Genomic DNA, 18,526 nt, shown 5'->3' with positions numbered 1-18,526 from the left:
GTACGGATCAGATCGAAATTTTGGTCATATTCGATCCGATTGGTGTTAACTCCTAATTTGGGGATAAAAAGTTAGGTTAATTTTTTTGTAATACTTAATTATTGGATTTTATGGTGTTTTTCAAAATTGTGAGAACAGTACAATACGCCTCGTATTGACAATACGCCCCTCTTGTGTATTGTCAATACAAGGAGGGGTATTGTACTGTTCTCACAATTATTGTCAATACAAGGAGGCGTATTGTACTGTTCTCACAATTTTTAAAAACAGCATAAAATTCAATGATTGAGTATTACACCAAAATTATACAAAAAAAAATAAACGTCCCTTTTTTTTTTCATCTTTCCTCGATTAAGAGGCATAGAGGATCCAGTTCCAGAGAAATGCGGAAACCCGTAACCCCAAAACCCTGCTCCGCCCCAAAACCCTCACGTAAGCGTTGGCGTAGCCCATAACCGTCGTCACTCATCCTCCTCCCGTCCTCTCTCTCCTTCGCCGCTCGCCGCCGGCTTCTGCTCCGTTGTGCTCGCTCGCTTGCCGTCTTCTGTTGTCACCGGCCGGTTCTGCAAGTCTGCTAGGTTCGATCTGCCAGCCGTCCTGCCTCCGCTCGCCGCCGTTCCTCTCTGCCTGTTCTGCCACACTGAGGTTAGAATTATTATTTAATTATAATTATATTACATGCATTTATCAATAAGTTGCAACTAATTAACCGTTGAATCCATTTTGCTTAAGAAATGACAAGTAGTTTATGCTATTGTTTTTCACTGAGTTAGTGCCTCGACCGTTGGGATTTTGCTGACTCTGCACTTAAGATGGCAGAATCAGTTTGTAGATCTCTTAGGGATGGTGCATTGGAGGGAGAGCTTGCACCTGCTCTCACAATCAAGGACTCTTTGTCTTCCCCTTTTGGATTCAATGTGTTCTCCCACATTCTAGTTCAATTGTCGTCACACATCGTCGCCGGGAAATCTCAGTCGCGGTAAGTTTACTACACTTATCTAAAAATGATAACTTTGTTTTCTATGATTATGAATTGTTTTGTATCTTAGGACAATAAGAACAAGACACAAAGGAAAGAAACACAACAATTAGTATTTTTGTATTTTGTTTGTTGAAAAACTAGAACATATTATGAAAGCATAATTTATTTTCTTTTTTTTTTCATTCAAAAAATTTGGAAAAAAAATATAATGATAAATAATATATAGTTATGAAAAATAACAAGAATAATGAAAGAGAAAATGAAAAATAAGATGTGTATTTTGTTAGTGTCTTTGTGTCCTTTCTGTCAAGATGGTCACAAAATACACTAATTGAGTGTCTCCGGACACATTGTCCCTCCATGTCTTATCTGCCAAATCGTATCTCCGTGTCCTGTTTCAGTGTCCCGTGCCTGTAAACAAATGCAGGCTTAATTCTTATTTTTAATATAAAATCTTATGCTCCAATGTTTCATTTTGTATATAGAGGTATGGTGATTGTTTCACTTTCTCGGAGTCCATCATCGTATACTGGTTTGTTAAAGATGAATGAAGTGGACGTTGAATCTTCTAAGAAATGGTAAATATTTTCAACTTATTCATGGAACACTTATGTTGAGGAACGTTAACTTCAATTTTTCTTGTGCATTACAATTCTTCATTAAGTGCTATGTCTTACTCTTACTCTTATGTGAATTTATATTTAGATTTGTTTATAATAATTATAGAGAAAATCTTAGGGGTCAGTACTTTTATTAAAATCTAGCCAGCATTTAACCATAAAAAAAGAGTGTGTAATCCTACACCATTAGATGTAATCTTACACCATTAAAAATACTAATGATGGCTAATTGATGGCTACAAATTACCAAATGTGCTGGCTCCTAGCACTATTGATAATTATATTCACTATTGTAACTTCTCAGCATCTATGTTATTTCAGGATTCACATTTTGGATTGTTATACAGATCCCCTTGGATGGAAGGATAAGACAAGGAAATCTGGAGACATTATGGATCCTTCTAACCAAATTCTAAGTTCTTATAAAACAGTGAAAGATGTTAACAAATTATTTTCAGTAATTTGTGACCTCGGTCGAGGTATTACAGTTAGATCTTTCTTTATTCTCACCAAAATTAGCTTGTACAGTTATGATATGTGTCCCCTTAAAACCATTATGCTTCAGTTATTGGATTTCATTATTTATTTATTTTGACACATTCTTTTGAATAATACTTTTCATTTCATACATGCAGGATTGGTTGGGGAAAATAAGTCCCGCTTTTGTGTTGCCATAGACTCGGTAATTTTACATGCTGTAACTATTAAAATTTTGATTAATATTGCTTTAGTATTTAATAGAGATTTACATGAATTGTATTGTGTTATTTTGTGTTGGGGTCTTGGGGATGAATGTTCTGAATGATTCAGTTCTTCATTTGCTAACTGTGTAACGGATATATGCTCAATGAAACTTATGAAAAGTTTTATATGTTTCTGAGCTAATGCAAATCACCTTGAAATATAAGCTTTTAAGAATATAGAATATCCATTTCATTCTAAGACCAGTGTTCAAATTTCATGTTATCAGTGAATAGTGTAGCTATTTGAATTTTTGAATCCCTCTTGCTGTAGGTAAGTATTGCATGAAGTGTGTAATTCTGAGAGTCATTTGTGCCTTCACAGTTACTGGTATTACACTTAAAATTCTTTAGGGAATAAGTAGAGAGAGGGGCAGAAGCTTTTTGTCTCTCTCTCTTTTTTTTTTAAACTGTATTTCTAGCTTTGTGTTGTATTCTCTGTCTGTCTGTGATCCTAATGCATTCTTGTTGGATATTATCAGCTAAGTGAACTGTTGAGACATTCATCCATGCAGTCAGTTGCAAGTCTTTTAAGTAATCTGCGTAGCCATGGTACTCACTCTACTATTTATTCGATAAAGTTCCTTGGTTAGCATTGTGTACTGTATTCAAAATAAGGAGGGTAGTTGATTGTTTTGGAGGTTTATGTTTATGGCTTAGTTTGACATAATGCTTTAACTGTTTCTTCACTAATTTCTTTCTTTTTTTCTTTGGTTGCAGATCAAATTTCAAGTATCTTTGGGTTGTTGCATTCTGACCTTCATGAGGAGAGAGCTTTAGCTGCTGTTGAGTACACGTCCTCCATTGTAGCCAGTGTTGACCCATTTCATCATTCTGTTGATGGTCAGGGAAGTTATATAAGGAATTCATCCGAGCCCAATTTGACCAAAGGAAAACTTAATGTCAGGTCCAAACGTCGAAATGGGCGAGTTAGAGTGACGGTGATTTCTTTATTTCTGTTTTTAAGGTTTTTTGAAACAAGTATTTGACAAAACCAATGCACTGAGGTTGTATTTCTCAATTTGTATTTAGTGCGAAGAATTTAAAGTTGGGCCTAGTGGAATCAGCTTTGCACCTGTATCAGCAGTTGATGGAGCAGCAGTTGCTGGTTTAATTCCAAAGGTCAGTTCTGTAATTTCCTTAAGATGAAAAAATGGAGAGTCATGTCTCTTTCTTAAGAAGGAAAACCCCAACCATTGTCTTTTGATAAGAGACATTGAACCACGACTTTCTCCCCGGAAGTTTTGATTGAATAGAAATGGGCAAGATTCAAAATTTCCTTCCCGCCATCCCACCCAAAATTTTGTTGCTGGAAAATATAGCCCTCTAGCATAAAGGATTAAAGGTTCAGAAACTCCCAACTGTGATTAATTTAGTTTTTCTTTCTTTAAATGCTTCAAATATTACATGGCATATTTCCACACAAGAAATAGGAAGCAAACGGTTATATTATGTACTAATTTGTTGTGCCGAAAACTTTCCCAAAAACTTCCCACCGAAAGGCACACCTGTTCTAAGCCATTTGTCTGCCGACACTTAGATGGAGACTATATTCGTACTTCTACACATTGGAGTTAGGGTTGCTGGATTCTGCCCGCGACCAAGCCATAAATGCTTAATTATGTATAGTTGATTTCATTTTGTTGACTGTCACTTAATGATATGAAACAATCTGGATTTTCTTTACAGGTACAATTCAATCTGCAGCTGTCTGAGAAGGAGCTAGTTGATAGGTCAAGAGTTGTGCTTCCTTTTGAACACCAAGGTATGAAATAGATCTATATTTTCTCCTTCCGTCAAATGATGTGCATACGCTAATACTGAAGCTCTTCATTCTCTTATAGGAAATGGTAAACCAATACAAATTTATGATGGTAGAAGATCTCTGGAAGAGAGCAACAATGAAACAACACCCATTTCAGGTGGCAAAAAGGAGGAGTCTGGCAGGGGCGAGATCATATATTTTCGCGATTCGGACGATGAGATGCCAGATTCTGATGAGGACCCTGATGATGATTTAGATATATAAAACATTACTGTTCTCTTCCTGCTGTATTTGTTTTTCATCAAAGATAGATTGAAGGGTAGATTAGGATTGTGACTAATACAGGGGAAACTGTTTTTAGTGCTCATATGTAAAAATGCACATGTATCACATTCCAATATTTGTACAGCCTAACTGAGGAACCTGATTTCGTTTTGGATCATGATGTTTTGAATTCTAAGGTTTCGAATTTCGATATTGTTTAGACAGTTGGCTTATTTAACGAGCTAAATTTTATCCTAATATGGAACACAATATTTAACATGGTAGCTGTTATCTCCCAAATTTAATTGTTGGGTTGAATGAGCCAAATGCCATTTTACCCGCTTTTTTAAGTAACGAATTATTTTCTTGGGGATTGAAGTGTAATTAGTTATATTCTTGGGTGCGTGTTAGTTATCGATTAATCATTTTGTATATCTAACCACACTTGTTTAGATATATATAATTCTAGAGGTGACCACTCAGATAAAGACGCCTATTTCATCTTTTACTAAAGATGTTTTCATGTTGTATTTTAATTAGTTTCTGTATAATTTATTCGGTATTTTTCATCACATATTATTAAATTCTTCAAAAGATTTTCTTTCCAAAAATAATAAAAAACATTTAATTTGGACTAAAACAAAAAAATAATAATAAATTAACTATTAGATTTTTTTTTAATTATTTATATAAAAAAATATATCACATTCATCATATATATATATATATATATATATATATATATAACAAGCTTTTAAAATTTTTACAAATAAAAAAATAATTAATTTATATTCGTACAATATATAAAACAATTACTACATTATTATTATATTATAGATTAAAATTTATTAATTTAAATTTTGTTTTCATTTTTAATATAAGCATTAGAAATAAATAATTTTTTATAACAAGATATAGTGTAACAAAATATATATAATATTAATTAGTTTTTAAAAAATTCTGAAAAAATAGTTTTTCTAATAAAGTATTATTAGAAAATTAACATTATAAAAGCTAATTTCAACCAATATGATATAATAGGTTATTAAATATATTTAATACAAAACACATTGCATATAAATTTTTATTGAGTTTAAATTTTAAATAATTTTTAATTGAACTTCGAATATTTTTATTTTAAAGAGTTAGAATATTTTAACATCATCTTTTTTGTATCTTTTTAATTGAGTTTTTAATTTTTTAAATTATAAACCTTATTTATAATTAAGAGTAATGTTTTAACACCATCAATTAGTCACACATATAAAAATACCAGAACAATTCTATTGTCATAATTATAATCTAACTTTATAAGCAATACAATATAATGAAACTATATATAAGTAATATAACTAAATTTTATCTACATCTATAGTCACATTTCATAAATAATATAATTAAATTATATTTATGTTTATAATTAAAATATAAATAAAAATACAAAAAATTATCATGATGGTTAATTTTTTTCGTTCATAATTTTTTTATTATTTTTGTTGCAAAAAGTTTAATTATTTTAATAATTAATTATTTTTAAAAAAAGATAATTGAATAACACAAAAAACTCTTATTAAGAGTAATTTATTTATATATGATTAAAAAATAATTGAATAATTATATACGGTAAAAAATTAATATTATTAAAAAATAAAAATAAAATTTATTTTAAAATTAAAAATAAAGTTTATTTAAAAACAAAATTAAAAATCATGCTTTTTTTCTTTTTTCTAAAATTATCTACAAGTAATTCTATAAATATTTTATGATGAATAAAAATATTAAACTCGTACTAAAATTTATTCTAATAAAATTTATTTTTATTCTACTAAACGTTAAATAAACTATTGAAAAGAATTTTGTTTCCTCCGTTAGAGAAGAATGATAAACTTCCATACTTCTATTATGTTATGGCAATAATTTGGTCTATTATTTTTTAATAATAATAATAATAATAATATAATAATAATAATAATAATAATAAAAAAAAACAAGTATGTCACAATAAAAAAAGAAGTACGTCACCAAATAATTTATCATCCGAATTATATATGAATCAAATTGATAATATGAGGGCTAACACTACAAAAATCGATAACAAGGTTAGGGACTTACAAAACCTTTCTTAGGCTCACAGAAAAAACGTTTATATTTGTGTGATATATAAAAAAATTATCATATATATGAACAAAAAAAGTCAAACTGTTTTAAAATAAAATTTTCTTTTAATATTTGATTAAATGTTCTTGTATTTAGTAATTTTTTTGGCACTTTCTCTTAGTTAAAAATATAATCATTATAATTTTTTAGTTATTATTGTTATGAGTGTTCACAGATTGGATATGGCTGAAATTTCGATTCAATCCGCACTAAACTCATTAGATCAAATTTGATATTCGCACTTTTTATGTTTGGATCAGATATCAAATATATCCATAAAATAAAAAATATTAAAAAAATTTTATTTTTATAAAAAAAAAAGTCAATAATTTTTTTTGTTTACTTTTTTAAACATATTTACTTCTATCTGATTAGAGTGTAGATCCGATTCGATCTAATCCGATCATCTTACAGATCAGATCATATCCACAAATTACAGATCAGATACGAATAAATACTGTGAATTTATGGATATGATCTAATTTATGAACACCCATAACTACTACTATAGGTTCATTGTTGTAAAAGAATGCTTTTTTTTATTATAAACCATTATTAGATCTTAATTACTATTAAAACAACTTAATTGTCAACAAAGAGATAATACTTATTAGTCTCTAAAATTATGTTCGTATTTTAACCTAATTTCAAAAATTTCGATTAACTCAATTTAGTCTCACAACTTAATAGTTATGACTCACATTGGTTCCTGATCTTATTTTTGTCATTGTCTCACAAAATCGTTAACGACATTTTGAGATGGACTAACGACTGCTACATTATACGTTCTAGCAACTATTTGATGTGACAATTGAAATTTTTTTTACCTTAATTTCTTTTTCAACTAAACACTTAAAACCCTAATATGAGTCACGGATACCTAAGTTAAAAGATCAAACTAAGTAAATTAAAACTTTAAAAATTAGATTAAAACTCGAATATAACTTCAAAATAGAACTTCAACTTATGTAGTGAATAATTTAAACGAGAATCAAATAAATAAAAAATTCAACATAATTTTTATCAATGTTTTCAAATTCGAAATTTCTATACCAAAATTAACTAGGATTTCTCTTTAAATTAAAAATTTAATGAAATAGTGACTTTAATTATCTTAACCAATGTCCTAATTAATTACTTTTATGTCTTAAAAAAACTGTATATGAGAAGAAAATAATTAATTTATCTACTTTAATAAATAGTTATTTTACTAAAATGAAAGAAATTATTTTTTTAAATTTTTTTAAAAACTAATTAATAATATATATATATTTTGTTACACTATATTTAGTTATAAAAAATTTATTTATTTCTAATGCTTATATTAAAAATAAAAAAAATTAAATTAATGAATTTTAATCTATAATATAATAATAATATAGTAATTATTTTGTATATTGCACGAATATAAATTAATTATTTTTTATTTGTAAAAATTTTAAGAGACTTGAACTTGTTATATATATATATTTTGATGAATGTGATATATTCTTTTATATAAATAATTTTTTAAAAAAAATCTAATAGTTAATCTATTATTTTTTTGGTTTTATTTCAAATTAAATATTTTTTATTATTTTTGGAAAGAAAATCTTTTGAAAAATTTAATAATATGTGATGAGGAACACTAAATAAATTATAAAAAAACTAATTAAAACACAATATAAAAACATCTTTAATAAAAGATGAAATAGACGTCTTTATCTGAGTGATCACCAATTCTAGATACATATTATTTTGTTTTCCATGTTATATACTGTTCATACCCTAACCCAATAATAAAGGCCCAGGATCCAAGCAAAGAAGCCCAACCCAAAGGATTGGCCCTCACCCAGTACCAGCCTTCATCCCAAGAAGTCGGTACTGAACACGACCTGCTCCAAAGAAGTCGGATACGAGGGTTAGCTGGCAGATAACACTCATTCGAATGAGTAACTGCCCCTAGAAACTCTCTAACCACTTCATAGAGCCATATCTTAACCTCCCTAAGATATGAGAACGGTTATCCACCTAAAAATGTGGCACTACTTCAGCGGTGGTTATTGGTTCACCACTATAAATACACTGACACCATTCAGGTATCTCTAAGTTCCAATACTCTCTAACCTGCTCACACTCTTGCTAACTTAGGCATCGGAGTGTCTTTGCAGGTACCACCCCCCATTCTTTCACACGTACAAGTAGGACGGAGGAACACCGAGTAACAGATCCACTCGAAAGCCACCTCCTTCATACGTTTGGACCAGCCAACGCCATCCAACCCATTAATCTCCGGTTACCTACCGTAACATATACATTCTGATAATCCCATCACTATATACACTTGACGAACATAATTTACTTTTTAAATGGATGTTATAGAGGTGTATTGCACAAATGTGCATTAGAAGAATGTAATAGTAACATATGGATCAGAACATTTCGATAGAGATGAGAAGGGTATTTCGGTGGAAGCAAGAGAGGAGTATCAATGAAATAGACTTTTGGCTCAATGAAAAGAGGTTTTACCCCATTGAATTTCATGCTCGTCCTATATACGCATACATCACAGTTTACATAATATTAAGATACTTTTAGAATTTAATTTTAATGCATTGTCAGTGTAAAAATAGTTTTACACGTGGTTAAATTACATAACATCGCATTAACAAAAATATTTTGTTTTTTTTACATATTACATAAAGGCTGCATTTGTTTCTGAAAATAGGATATGATAAGATACTGAGAACAGAACTGATAGACAAAAACACAAAATTTTGTGTTCATGTATTTTGTTTGGTGATAAATTAGAACAAATTATAAAAATATAATTTATTCTCATTTTTTTCATTCAAAAAATTTGAGATGAAAGATCTAATAATAAAAAATATAATTATGAAAAATTAACAAGAATAATGAAAGAAAAAACGAAAAATAAGTTGTGTCCTTTATTAGATTCTCCGTATCCTTCCTGTTAGGATGGACACAAAATACACTAATTCAGTGTCTTTGGATACATTGTTTCTATCCATATCTTATCTGTCAAATACGATTTTTTGTCTCAGTATTCCTGTCTCAATATCCTGTCAAACACAACCAAAAAGTCATAAAAAAAACTGTTTCACTGAACTATGCATCAAAATTAAAATTTTAACTTGACCAAATGCTCCCTTTCCAAACTTTATGAATCTGCCTTTTTAATTGTAAATTGGTCCATACATTTTTAGTGAAATTATAAATTGATTTCTACACTTTAAAAGTTTATAATTGAGTTCTTAAAGAGAATTAAAATTTGTAATTTAATTTTCGCCTTTCAAAAAGTGTTCAATTTAATAGAATATTCTCAAAATATTCTCTATTTTAAACATGTGAGCTGCATATGTTTGACAATAGAAACCAATTTATAATTTTAGTAAAAGTATGGAGACCAACCTTGTAATTTAATCATTTGAAAATGACAAAAAACTCTCTAGGCTATCTAAATCCATCCCGCCCCTCCCCAGCTCTCTCACTCTCACTTTCTCATTTTCCAAAACGACACCCCAATCCCAGCGTTCTCTGTCTCTCACCTCGGTTCATTATGGCCGCGCTGGATCCACCACATTTGTGCTCACGAGTCGGGTCTCGCCTCTCTCATCCGGCGACTTTTTCTTCTCTTCCAATCCTAATACTGAACACCGATAAATAAAAGAAAACAATTCCAATATCGAACATACTCAAAGCGAACAATTCAATGTCTAAGAAAAAATAACAACAAATCAACATAAAAATAGCAACTCAATTTATCAGTGGATCCAGCGCGGTGACGGAGGCGAGAGGCATGACGATGGTGAGCCGAGGTGAGAGATAGAGAGCGCTGGGGTTGGGGTGTCGTTTTGGAAAGTGAGAGTGAGAGAGTTGGGGAAGGGCGGGATGGGTTCAAATATCTTAGGAAGTTTTTGGTCATTTTCAAATGGTTAAATTACACGGTTAGTCCCTATACTTTCACTAAAATTACAAATTAGTCCCTATTGTCAAACATGTACAACTCACATGTTTAAAATAGAAAATATACTGAGAATACTCTATTAAATCAAGCACTTTTTGAACGGCGGAGACTAAATTGCAAATTTTAATTCTTTTTAGGGACTTAATTACAAACTTTTAAAGTGTAGGGACCAATTTATAATTTTACTAAAAGTATAGGGACCGACTAAAATTTATATATAATTTACATGTAAAAAATTAAAATTAGGAGGGGCCATTGCCCCCTTTCCTTGTACTAGCACCGCCCCTGGGACCGACTGTGTAATTTAACCTATAATTATACTACTTTAATAATTTACACCTCATGTTTACTAGATTACACTTTTTAGAATTGCCTAACGAATGAGTCCGATTCATTTATATTTAGTTTGTTGAAGTCTGTTTTATTCACGAGCGATCATTTTCAGTCTGGACTGTTTATGGCCAGTCCAATGAATTAAACGGGATGATTCATTTATCTTTTTATTTTATTTTTTAAAAAATATTTTGACAAAAATATCACTTTTAAGTCAAAAATTTTAAATAAATAATATTTTTTTAATTGATATGTCAAATTAAAAAGAAATTATGGCAAAAAGTGCAATTTTTTTAAAAAAAATTTTGAAAAATATAAATAAACCATCCGTTTAGTCTTTTTAACTTATCATTATTTTTGGATTAATTAGACTCAACTTGTTTAATCTGAATTTAAAACAAACTTAATTTTAGAAACGAAATTTACCAATTTAAATAAATAAACAAACTTATCCGTTAAATTTAACCCGTTTTAAAGCCCCCTACATTTACCACGCTCTTCCTTTTTTTATTTTTTTTATTTTCTCATTTTTTAAGACAAAAGGCCAAAAATAAATCAATAGCTAGTTAACTACATAACATGAACATCTACATCTACATGGTAAGAAAGATGAACTAAAATTAACCAATAATATTACCCATATACTGCTGCCCACGCAATCCTTTTTAGTTTTTATTGACTTGCCCATATTCATAGGAAAATACCTAAATATAACGGACAAAACCATGTCCCTACTTCCTAATCTCAAGGTCAAACACAAACACTTCATTTCTTTCTCTCTCTCTCTCCCTCTCTCCCCATAATCATTCCTTGGGGGAAAAACTCTTTTTTTTCCCGAAAAAAATTAAATTAAGTTAAAAAAATAAAAAAGAGAAAATAAACGAAACAAAACCAAGTACACATTTTCTGACTCTTCTCCCCGTAGAAGAAAAGCTCCAAACAAATCCAGAAGAAGCAGAAGAAGAGAAAGGGAAATTCCTGTTTCGGCTGAATAAGGCGGAGACCCCAAATGCGGTCTTTTAGAAGGCCACAGACGAATACCATTGAAACAAAAGAGAAGAAGAAGAAGAAAGTAAGAGAAGGGGAAGAAGAAGAAAGAAGAAAGGGGATTATAGGGAAGAATAGTGTGGATGTGGTAATGGGAATTGGAAGGGAATGGGAGAGTGCGAGAAAAGGAGGTGAAATTAGGGTTTCTGTTGTTGTTGTGGCGGTGAGTGTTGATGTTAGGGTGGTGTGCATCTGCATAGACGAGAATGCACCTTCGCTTCTCGCCTAGCATGAGAAGCATCACAATATCGAGTAACAATGGATTTATTGACTTGATGAAGATCAAGGTCGCAGCTTGCCACATTTCATATCGTACCCTCTTCCACACCATTCTCATCCTCGCATTTCTCTTGCCCTTTGTCTTCATCCTCACCGCTCTTGTCACCCTTGAAGGTGTCAACAAATGCTCCTCATTCGGTAATTCTTTTATCCATTTTCTATTATTCTGCTTCGGAGATTTGATTATCGTGGATTCTATTTTGTTGAATTTTACGCTATCATGCAATCAGATTCATAAATTTAGATGACTTTTTGACTAGTGGATTTGAAAATTACTTGTGTTTGCTGATGTAACAATATATAATTGGACTATTTTTTCCCTAGTGTTTGATATCTTTAGGGAGTTTTTTTCATCATTTCTTTATTTTGAATCCTTTTATTTGGCGCTAGAATCTTTTGCCTGTAGTCAACTTTTTATTATTTGATATATTTTGATTTGAATATTGCTTGGTCCGGTCTACATACCTTCTGGGCTAGGCTCAAATTGGTGAGGATGGGGCGAAATGACCTTAGCTTAGAACATACCATTTGATAGATTTTGTCATTTTGATTTAATGTTGTTTGGTTTGATCGAATGGGGGAACAGTCGAATGGTCTCTATGTGATCCCAAAATCACGGTCCAAGCTGTAGAGTCAGCCATTTATGCATTTGTCAGATTAGGTTGAATATATTGCAACCAAAGACTCTTCCTCAAATCCTACATTAATGCAGGATATTTGTGCACTGAACCGCCCTTTTGTTGTATTGTTTGTTCGGATCCAAATGCCATCCAGACTCATCTCCGTGTTAGATGACGCGAGGAATGACCTTTGCCGGAAACCCACTTCTAGAGAGAAAGTAGGATTAAGCAGAAAGGGGATGGATAAAAAAGATTTAGACCTTAAAAGATTCTAGTGATGATGATGCTTTTCTAATATGTGTTGGCAAAATTTGTACCTATTCTGATAATTCTTTTACATGATAAATTAATGCATGCTAAGTTTTTTCCTTAAATTAGTGAAGCATTTTATATAATCACGAGTAGATAAAATATAGATAAATATTTATAGTGCCTTAGCACCATAGTTTAGCAAAGCTAGGTTTTGTTCTACTATTACAGGTTAACTAATAGAAATTTCAAGATACATATATTTCTTTTTGTTAACTTAAAATGTTATCTTATTTATTTGTAGCTTTCTTTTGATTTTCTTATGTTTTTGTGTACCTTTTGCCTATATTTAATCCTTGATTTTTTTTTTTTGCTTGTTTTGTACTCTAGATTGTCTTGGTAGGCGTTTAGGACCAAAGTTTCTTGGTAGGGTTGATGATTCAACGGTAATTTTTTTACTTTTTGATTTATTCCATAAGTTTTTCTATTACAATTTTATTTTTATTGAAGTTTTGGTTAAATAACTATTTTCTAAAACCTATCTGTGGTGATGGTAATGCTATGGCAGAGACTAGTTAGAGATTTTTACAAGATTCTTAAAGAAGTGAAAACTGGGGAAATTCCAGCTGATCTAAAGCTGCCAGATTCGTTTGATCAGCTGGTTTCTGATATGAAGAATAACAACTATGACACGAAAACATTTGCGCTCGTGCTAACGAGAATGGTAAGTTGCCTAGTGCGTTTGCTTTATGTATTAAATATCTTAGTTTTGGTCAATTGGTTTTGAGAGGAGAAAGTAGCTGTTGAAATTTAAATATTTAAATGCTTCAAATTATATAATAGGTGAGTTTTTTTTTTTTTTTTAAGGGGGAAACAAACTCAAAAACTCATTTAATCTATGCACTTGGCTTAGAAGGTTGAGAATGAGATAATTGATGTACTATCTATGAACTCTGGCTAAGAAAATTTGTAGAATAAAGACTTAGGAGTTGTACTGATTCTGCTTATGACATCTCTAAATTTTCTTCTGTTTAAGGTACTTAATTTGAACCTACAAAGATACAATAATGACTATTTTTAAAAATCATGTGGAATTTACTACTAAGCTAGGTATTATGTTTTATTTGTACTATAGTAAGCTTTGTTACATTGTGTAACTCACTTTTATCATTTTATAATATGTGAAGTTTGAAAGCAATTTTTTAAAAATAATACTGGCTCTAGATTTTTGACAAAAAAAATAATTTTTTATCAAAAGAGTTTATTTATATGCATTGCAGGATTTACAAGAATCATTAAATTATTTAGTCTTTCTTTTGTTCTTTTATTCTCACATTACATGAGAATAATTGTGACAACCCTTTGCCTCCTACGGCTTTTAGGCCCACAGGAATAGGCTACTTAACAAGAATAGCTGTTGCGGCACAAATTCACACCCATGAGTCAGTGCCTTTGTTAGTTTGTCAATCCTTAAAGGGCTTTCTTCCAGGGGGAAGAGGCGACAAATCCTGGTTATGCTTTTGCCCCCCACTTAGGGATTGTGAGCTACTATCGGACATTATTATTATTATTATTATTATTATTATTATTATTATTATTATTTTCTTTTTAATTGTTTAAAGATTATTTTTATTTCAATTGAATACAATTACATCTTTTAATGTCTCTTAAGAAATAAGTAGAAAATGAGAAAATACTTTGTCATCATGACTGTTATCATCTTTGTTTCAGTTTACAATGCTTCATGCATTCCTCTTAGAAATTTGAGCCATTGTTTTGTCATGTGTAGCATTGTTATTACGTAAGACTAAATTTATGTGTATTTAAGTGTTTAGTTTTGTCAATATTATGCCAAATCTTGTCATATTGTTCCGCAATAGATGCTATTGTTCCTATGTTAAAAGGTGGTGACAAAAGATAATCATCATATTGACCTTCGTTACAATGTATTGTTCTTTGGACAGATGGAAAAATTTGAGAGGGAAATTAAGGAATCTAAATTTGCAGAGCTAATGAATAAACACTTTGCAGCAAGTTCTATTCCTAAAGGGATTCATTGTCTAACTTTGCGTTTGACTGATGAATATTCGTCAAATGCCCATGCACGCAGACAGTTGCCCCCTCCAGAGTTACTTCCTCTGCTGACTGACAACAATTACCACCATTTTATTCTCTCAACTGATAATATATTGGCTGCCTCAGTAGTTGTTACCTCTACTGTGCAGTCATCTCAAAATCCTGAGATGATAGTCTTCCATGTCATCACTGATAGAAAAACTTATGCGGGTATGCATTCATGGTTTGCGCTAAATTCTGTCTTCCCTGCTATAGTTGAGGTCAAAGGTATTCACCAGTTTGACTGGTTGACTAGAGAAAATGTTCCAGTACTTGAAGCGGTAGAACATCAAAATGGGATCAGGAATTACTATCATGGAAACTATGTTCTAGGAGCTAACCTCGATGATATCAATCTACGAAACTTTGCTTCAATATTACAAGCTAGAAGTCCAAAGTACATATCATTACTCAACCATATCCGTATATACATTCCCGAGGTAAGTTAAATTTAACACCTCTCTAACCCTGCACTCATGCACTCTCCCTCCCTCCCTACTTCCCTCCTCTGTGTGTGTGTGTGTAAATGTTATATAAGAACAATGCATTTTGTTAGGTTTGGCAAAGAAATTAATGCTCTTGAAAATTTATATTTGCAAGAGTTGGTTATGAGCACTGCTACTATATTCAAATTTTGATTAGTCATAGTGGCTAAAGTGAACTCAGATTGTAAAGTGAAGGATAAGTATTGTGTTGAACTATTTGAGTGAGATGTTTGTACTATGTTTCCTAAATTGGTTTGTACATTTTGGTTGCGATTAATTTATATATCATAATGGAAGAAGACAAACTATAACATAAATGTAGAGTTGCTCAATTGCAACATTTGGGGTATCTGCATTGGTTTCATTATCACGATTCATCATGTCAATTTTTATGTGAACCATTTTAACGTTCCTAAAAATAAGAATTTCTTGCTCTAATTTGTGCTTATTGACTTGGTGGTATTTTTAATATGTCGCAGCTTTTCCCAAATCTTGACAAGGTGGTCTTTTTGGATGATGATGTTGTAGTTCAGCGAGACTTGTCTCCCCTTTGGGATATTGACCTAAATGGTAAAGTTAATGGAGCTGTTGAAACTTGCAGAGGGGAAGATGACTGGGTAATGTCTAAGCATTTTAGGAACTATTTCAATTTTTCTCATCCTGTCATTTCAAAACAATTAGACCCTGAAGAATGTGCTTGGGCTTATGGGATGAATATCTTCGATTTGCGTGCATGGAGAACAACAAATATAAGGGAGACATATCATCAATGGTTAAAAAAGGTAAAGTCTCAAATATATATACTCAGCCTAACAAAATTTTAGTCACTTTTTGTGTTAATAATTTTATGCTTTAACAAAGTTTTTGAACATTTTTAATTTATGTTGTTGTATACCCAATAAATTGAGTACCTTAAAGATTTTTTAATGTCAGTTTGGCTGATTATAGTTTTAGAATACATGGACCTTTGGCTGCATTTGGATATTGTCTCTAAGATAGAGAGAATTTCTGTCTCATTTGGTTGTGGAGACAGAGACACAATTTCTGTCTGAGAGACAAAAAATTATGTATTTTCTGTACTTCCTGAATGTGGGGATAGCTAATATTTCTTTTTGTCTCTGTATTTCTATCTCAGAGGCAGTATCCAAATGTAGCCTATGTTCTAATGTTTTAAATTCCCTTCTTGGAGTGCAGTCAAAGTTAGAATTTGCATAAGAATTTATTATTAATGGCTTCTGCATGGCAGAATTTGCAATCAAACCTAACAATGTGGAAGCTTGGAACCCTACCACCTGCATTGATAGCATTTAAAGGTCATGTTCAACCAATTGACCCTTCTTGGCACATGCTTGGCTTGGGTTATCAGAATAAAACTGATGTCGAGAATGTTAAAAATGCTGCTGTTATTCATTACAATGGTCAATCAAAACCTTGGTTGAATATTGGCTTTGAACATCTTAGGCCTTTTTGGACCATGTATGTCAATTATTCAAATGAGTTTATTAGAAATTGTCATATATTGGAGCCATAGTCTGTCGAAGCGACGAGCCACGGTTTAAACGACAGGGCATCCTATAAAAAAGGACAAGTAAATACCATTTTCATCTTAATTTTTTATTTTATGTATTTCTTTACTTGAGATTTTTATTAAGATGAATTCGAGATGACATATAGAGAAGCATTGGATGAAAGGGGAAAATGATCAAGACATTGGAGTGGTTTACCATCCTTATTTTGCAACATGATTCCCATAATGGTCTTGCCTTCAGAGTCAGATTCTTGTGACAGAGAAACAAGTCCTTTAATCACTATTATTAGTCTTTTAAGAGGCTATTATAGTAGAGATACCTTAGAGTGAATATTGGAGAATAAACCAAATTCTGAAGATTAAGGTCATGCCTATTTCATCAAATCTAGTTTGATGCTGACTCTGCTGAGAACACAAGTGGTAGGATAGCTATGTTTTTTCCCCTCCATTTATTATTTTTAGTTTGTTAATTTTATGATAGCACCAAGTTTTTTACTATACACCCATTTGATTTGATATATTGATTGTAAAATCTAGGAGTAGTTCATGAGATTACTTTGTCACAGCTCCATTGAATTGGGGGAACTGTCTATAGGAAATATGTTGTTATTCTTTGTGTACGATTACCAAATATTGGAAATGTGCATATAATTCTTTTTAATTTTTATCCTCTTCTCCATCCTTAAAATTCATGCATTATAGTAATAATAATTCTGTTTTAAATTTTGGAGCTTGTTTATTCACAATATTAATATTGCAATATGTATAAAAGGGAATGCAAAAAGGTTAACAAGCCTTAAAAAAAAAAAAAAGAATGCAAATACTATAGTAAGAAAAGACTACTTAAATATTATTACGGGTTTGACCAGTTGGTCCGGTAAATTTGGCCCGTTTTATCACCCCTAAGTATATGTATAATCTCATATAAATAAAAAAAATATGTTAAATAAGTTAAATATATTCATGAATTTTTTTAAAAAATATATTTCAAACATAAATATAAATAAATAAATATTTTTTGTGTATCATACGAATATATATACTACTTATGAAATAAAAATGAGGAATTCAGTGTCAAGGATAAAAAGCTACTCATACATTTATAATCATTTCCCCCCTTTACACCTTGAGAAATTTTCAGAATTTTTTTATGAAAAAATTCGCGGCTTGTTTGGTTTATATTTACATTTTTTGTTTTTATTCTTGAAATTTTTTTTAATTTTGTTAAAAGAAAATAGAAATAAGAGATGAAAATAATATATTTTTTTTCACAAAATCCTAAAGATAAAAAAATTGAAAATGAAAGTAGAATCCAAACAAATATCCATTCCTTAATTTTCCAATAATAGTAGCTGAATAAATTACTTTCATTTAT

General features: G+C 30.8%; 2 protein-coding genes across 3 annotated transcripts; both read left to right on the top strand.

The window, feature by feature from the left end:
- The first annotated feature begins 304 nt into the window (after positions 1-304).
- On the top strand, positions 305-4,591 carry LOC107623912 (elongator complex protein). 2 transcript variants are annotated; one of them, XM_016326313.3, is made up of 10 exons: positions 305-645; positions 774-979; positions 1,468-1,560; positions 1,924-2,081; positions 2,238-2,284; positions 2,825-2,894; positions 3,063-3,283; positions 3,375-3,464; positions 4,032-4,107; positions 4,187-4,591. In XM_016326313.3, the coding sequence occupies exons 2-10, from the start codon at positions 813-815 to the stop codon at positions 4,369-4,371; spliced, it is 1,107 nt and encodes a 368-aa protein (XP_016181799.1). In that variant the 5' UTR covers positions 305-645; positions 774-812; the 3' UTR covers positions 4,372-4,591. The 2 variants fall into 2 exon arrangements, with proteins under 2 accessions (XP_016181799.1, XP_016181800.1); XM_016326314.3 differs by having other exon boundaries at positions 331-645; positions 813-979.
- A 6,977-nt stretch (positions 4,592-11,568) lies between these two features.
- Positions 11,569-17,816, top strand: LOC107623899 (putative galacturonosyltransferase 13). The gene is made up of 6 exons (XM_016326298.3): positions 11,569-12,292; positions 13,414-13,469; positions 13,592-13,747; positions 14,988-15,578; positions 16,103-16,405; positions 16,870-17,816. Exons 1-6 carry the CDS (start codon positions 12,082-12,084, stop codon positions 17,152-17,154), a joined length of 1,602 nt encoding a protein of 533 aa, XP_016181784.1. The 5' UTR covers positions 11,569-12,081; the 3' UTR covers positions 17,155-17,816.
- Positions 17,817-18,526: the final 710 nt, after the last annotated feature.

The sequence above is a fragment of the Arachis ipaensis genome, chromosome B10 (assembly GCF_059453495.1).
Source record: "Arachis ipaensis isolate K30076 ecotype BB chromosome B10, ASM5945349v1, whole genome shotgun sequence".
Taxonomy (NCBI): domain Eukaryota; kingdom Viridiplantae; phylum Streptophyta; class Magnoliopsida; order Fabales; family Fabaceae; genus Arachis; species Arachis ipaensis.
Note: the sequence above shows the minus strand (reverse complement) of the source record. Positions and strands in the feature narration are given on the sequence as shown.

Bases quoted from the DNA above. Each gene is read 5' to 3' on its own strand.
- LOC107623912 (XM_016326313.3), top strand. From the start codon at position 813: ATGGCAGAATCAGTTTGTAGATCTCTTAGGGATGGTGCATTGGAGGGA. The intron at 1,561-1,923 runs GTAAATATTTTC...ATGTTATTTCAG, and splicing joins GTTGAATCTTCTAAGAAATG to GATTCACATTTTGGATTGTT. The intron at 3,465-4,031 runs GTCAGTTCTGTA...TTTTCTTTACAG, and splicing joins TTGCTGGTTTAATTCCAAAG to GTACAATTCAATCTGCAGCT.
- LOC107623899 (XM_016326298.3), top strand. From the start codon at position 12,082: ATGCACCTTCGCTTCTCGCCTAGCATGAGAAGCATCACAATATCGAGT. The intron at 15,579-16,102 runs GTAAGTTAAATT...AATATGTCGCAG, and splicing joins TCCGTATATACATTCCCGAG to CTTTTCCCAAATCTTGACAA. The intron at 16,406-16,869 runs GTAAAGTCTCAA...TCTGCATGGCAG, and splicing joins ATCATCAATGGTTAAAAAAG to AATTTGCAATCAAACCTAAC.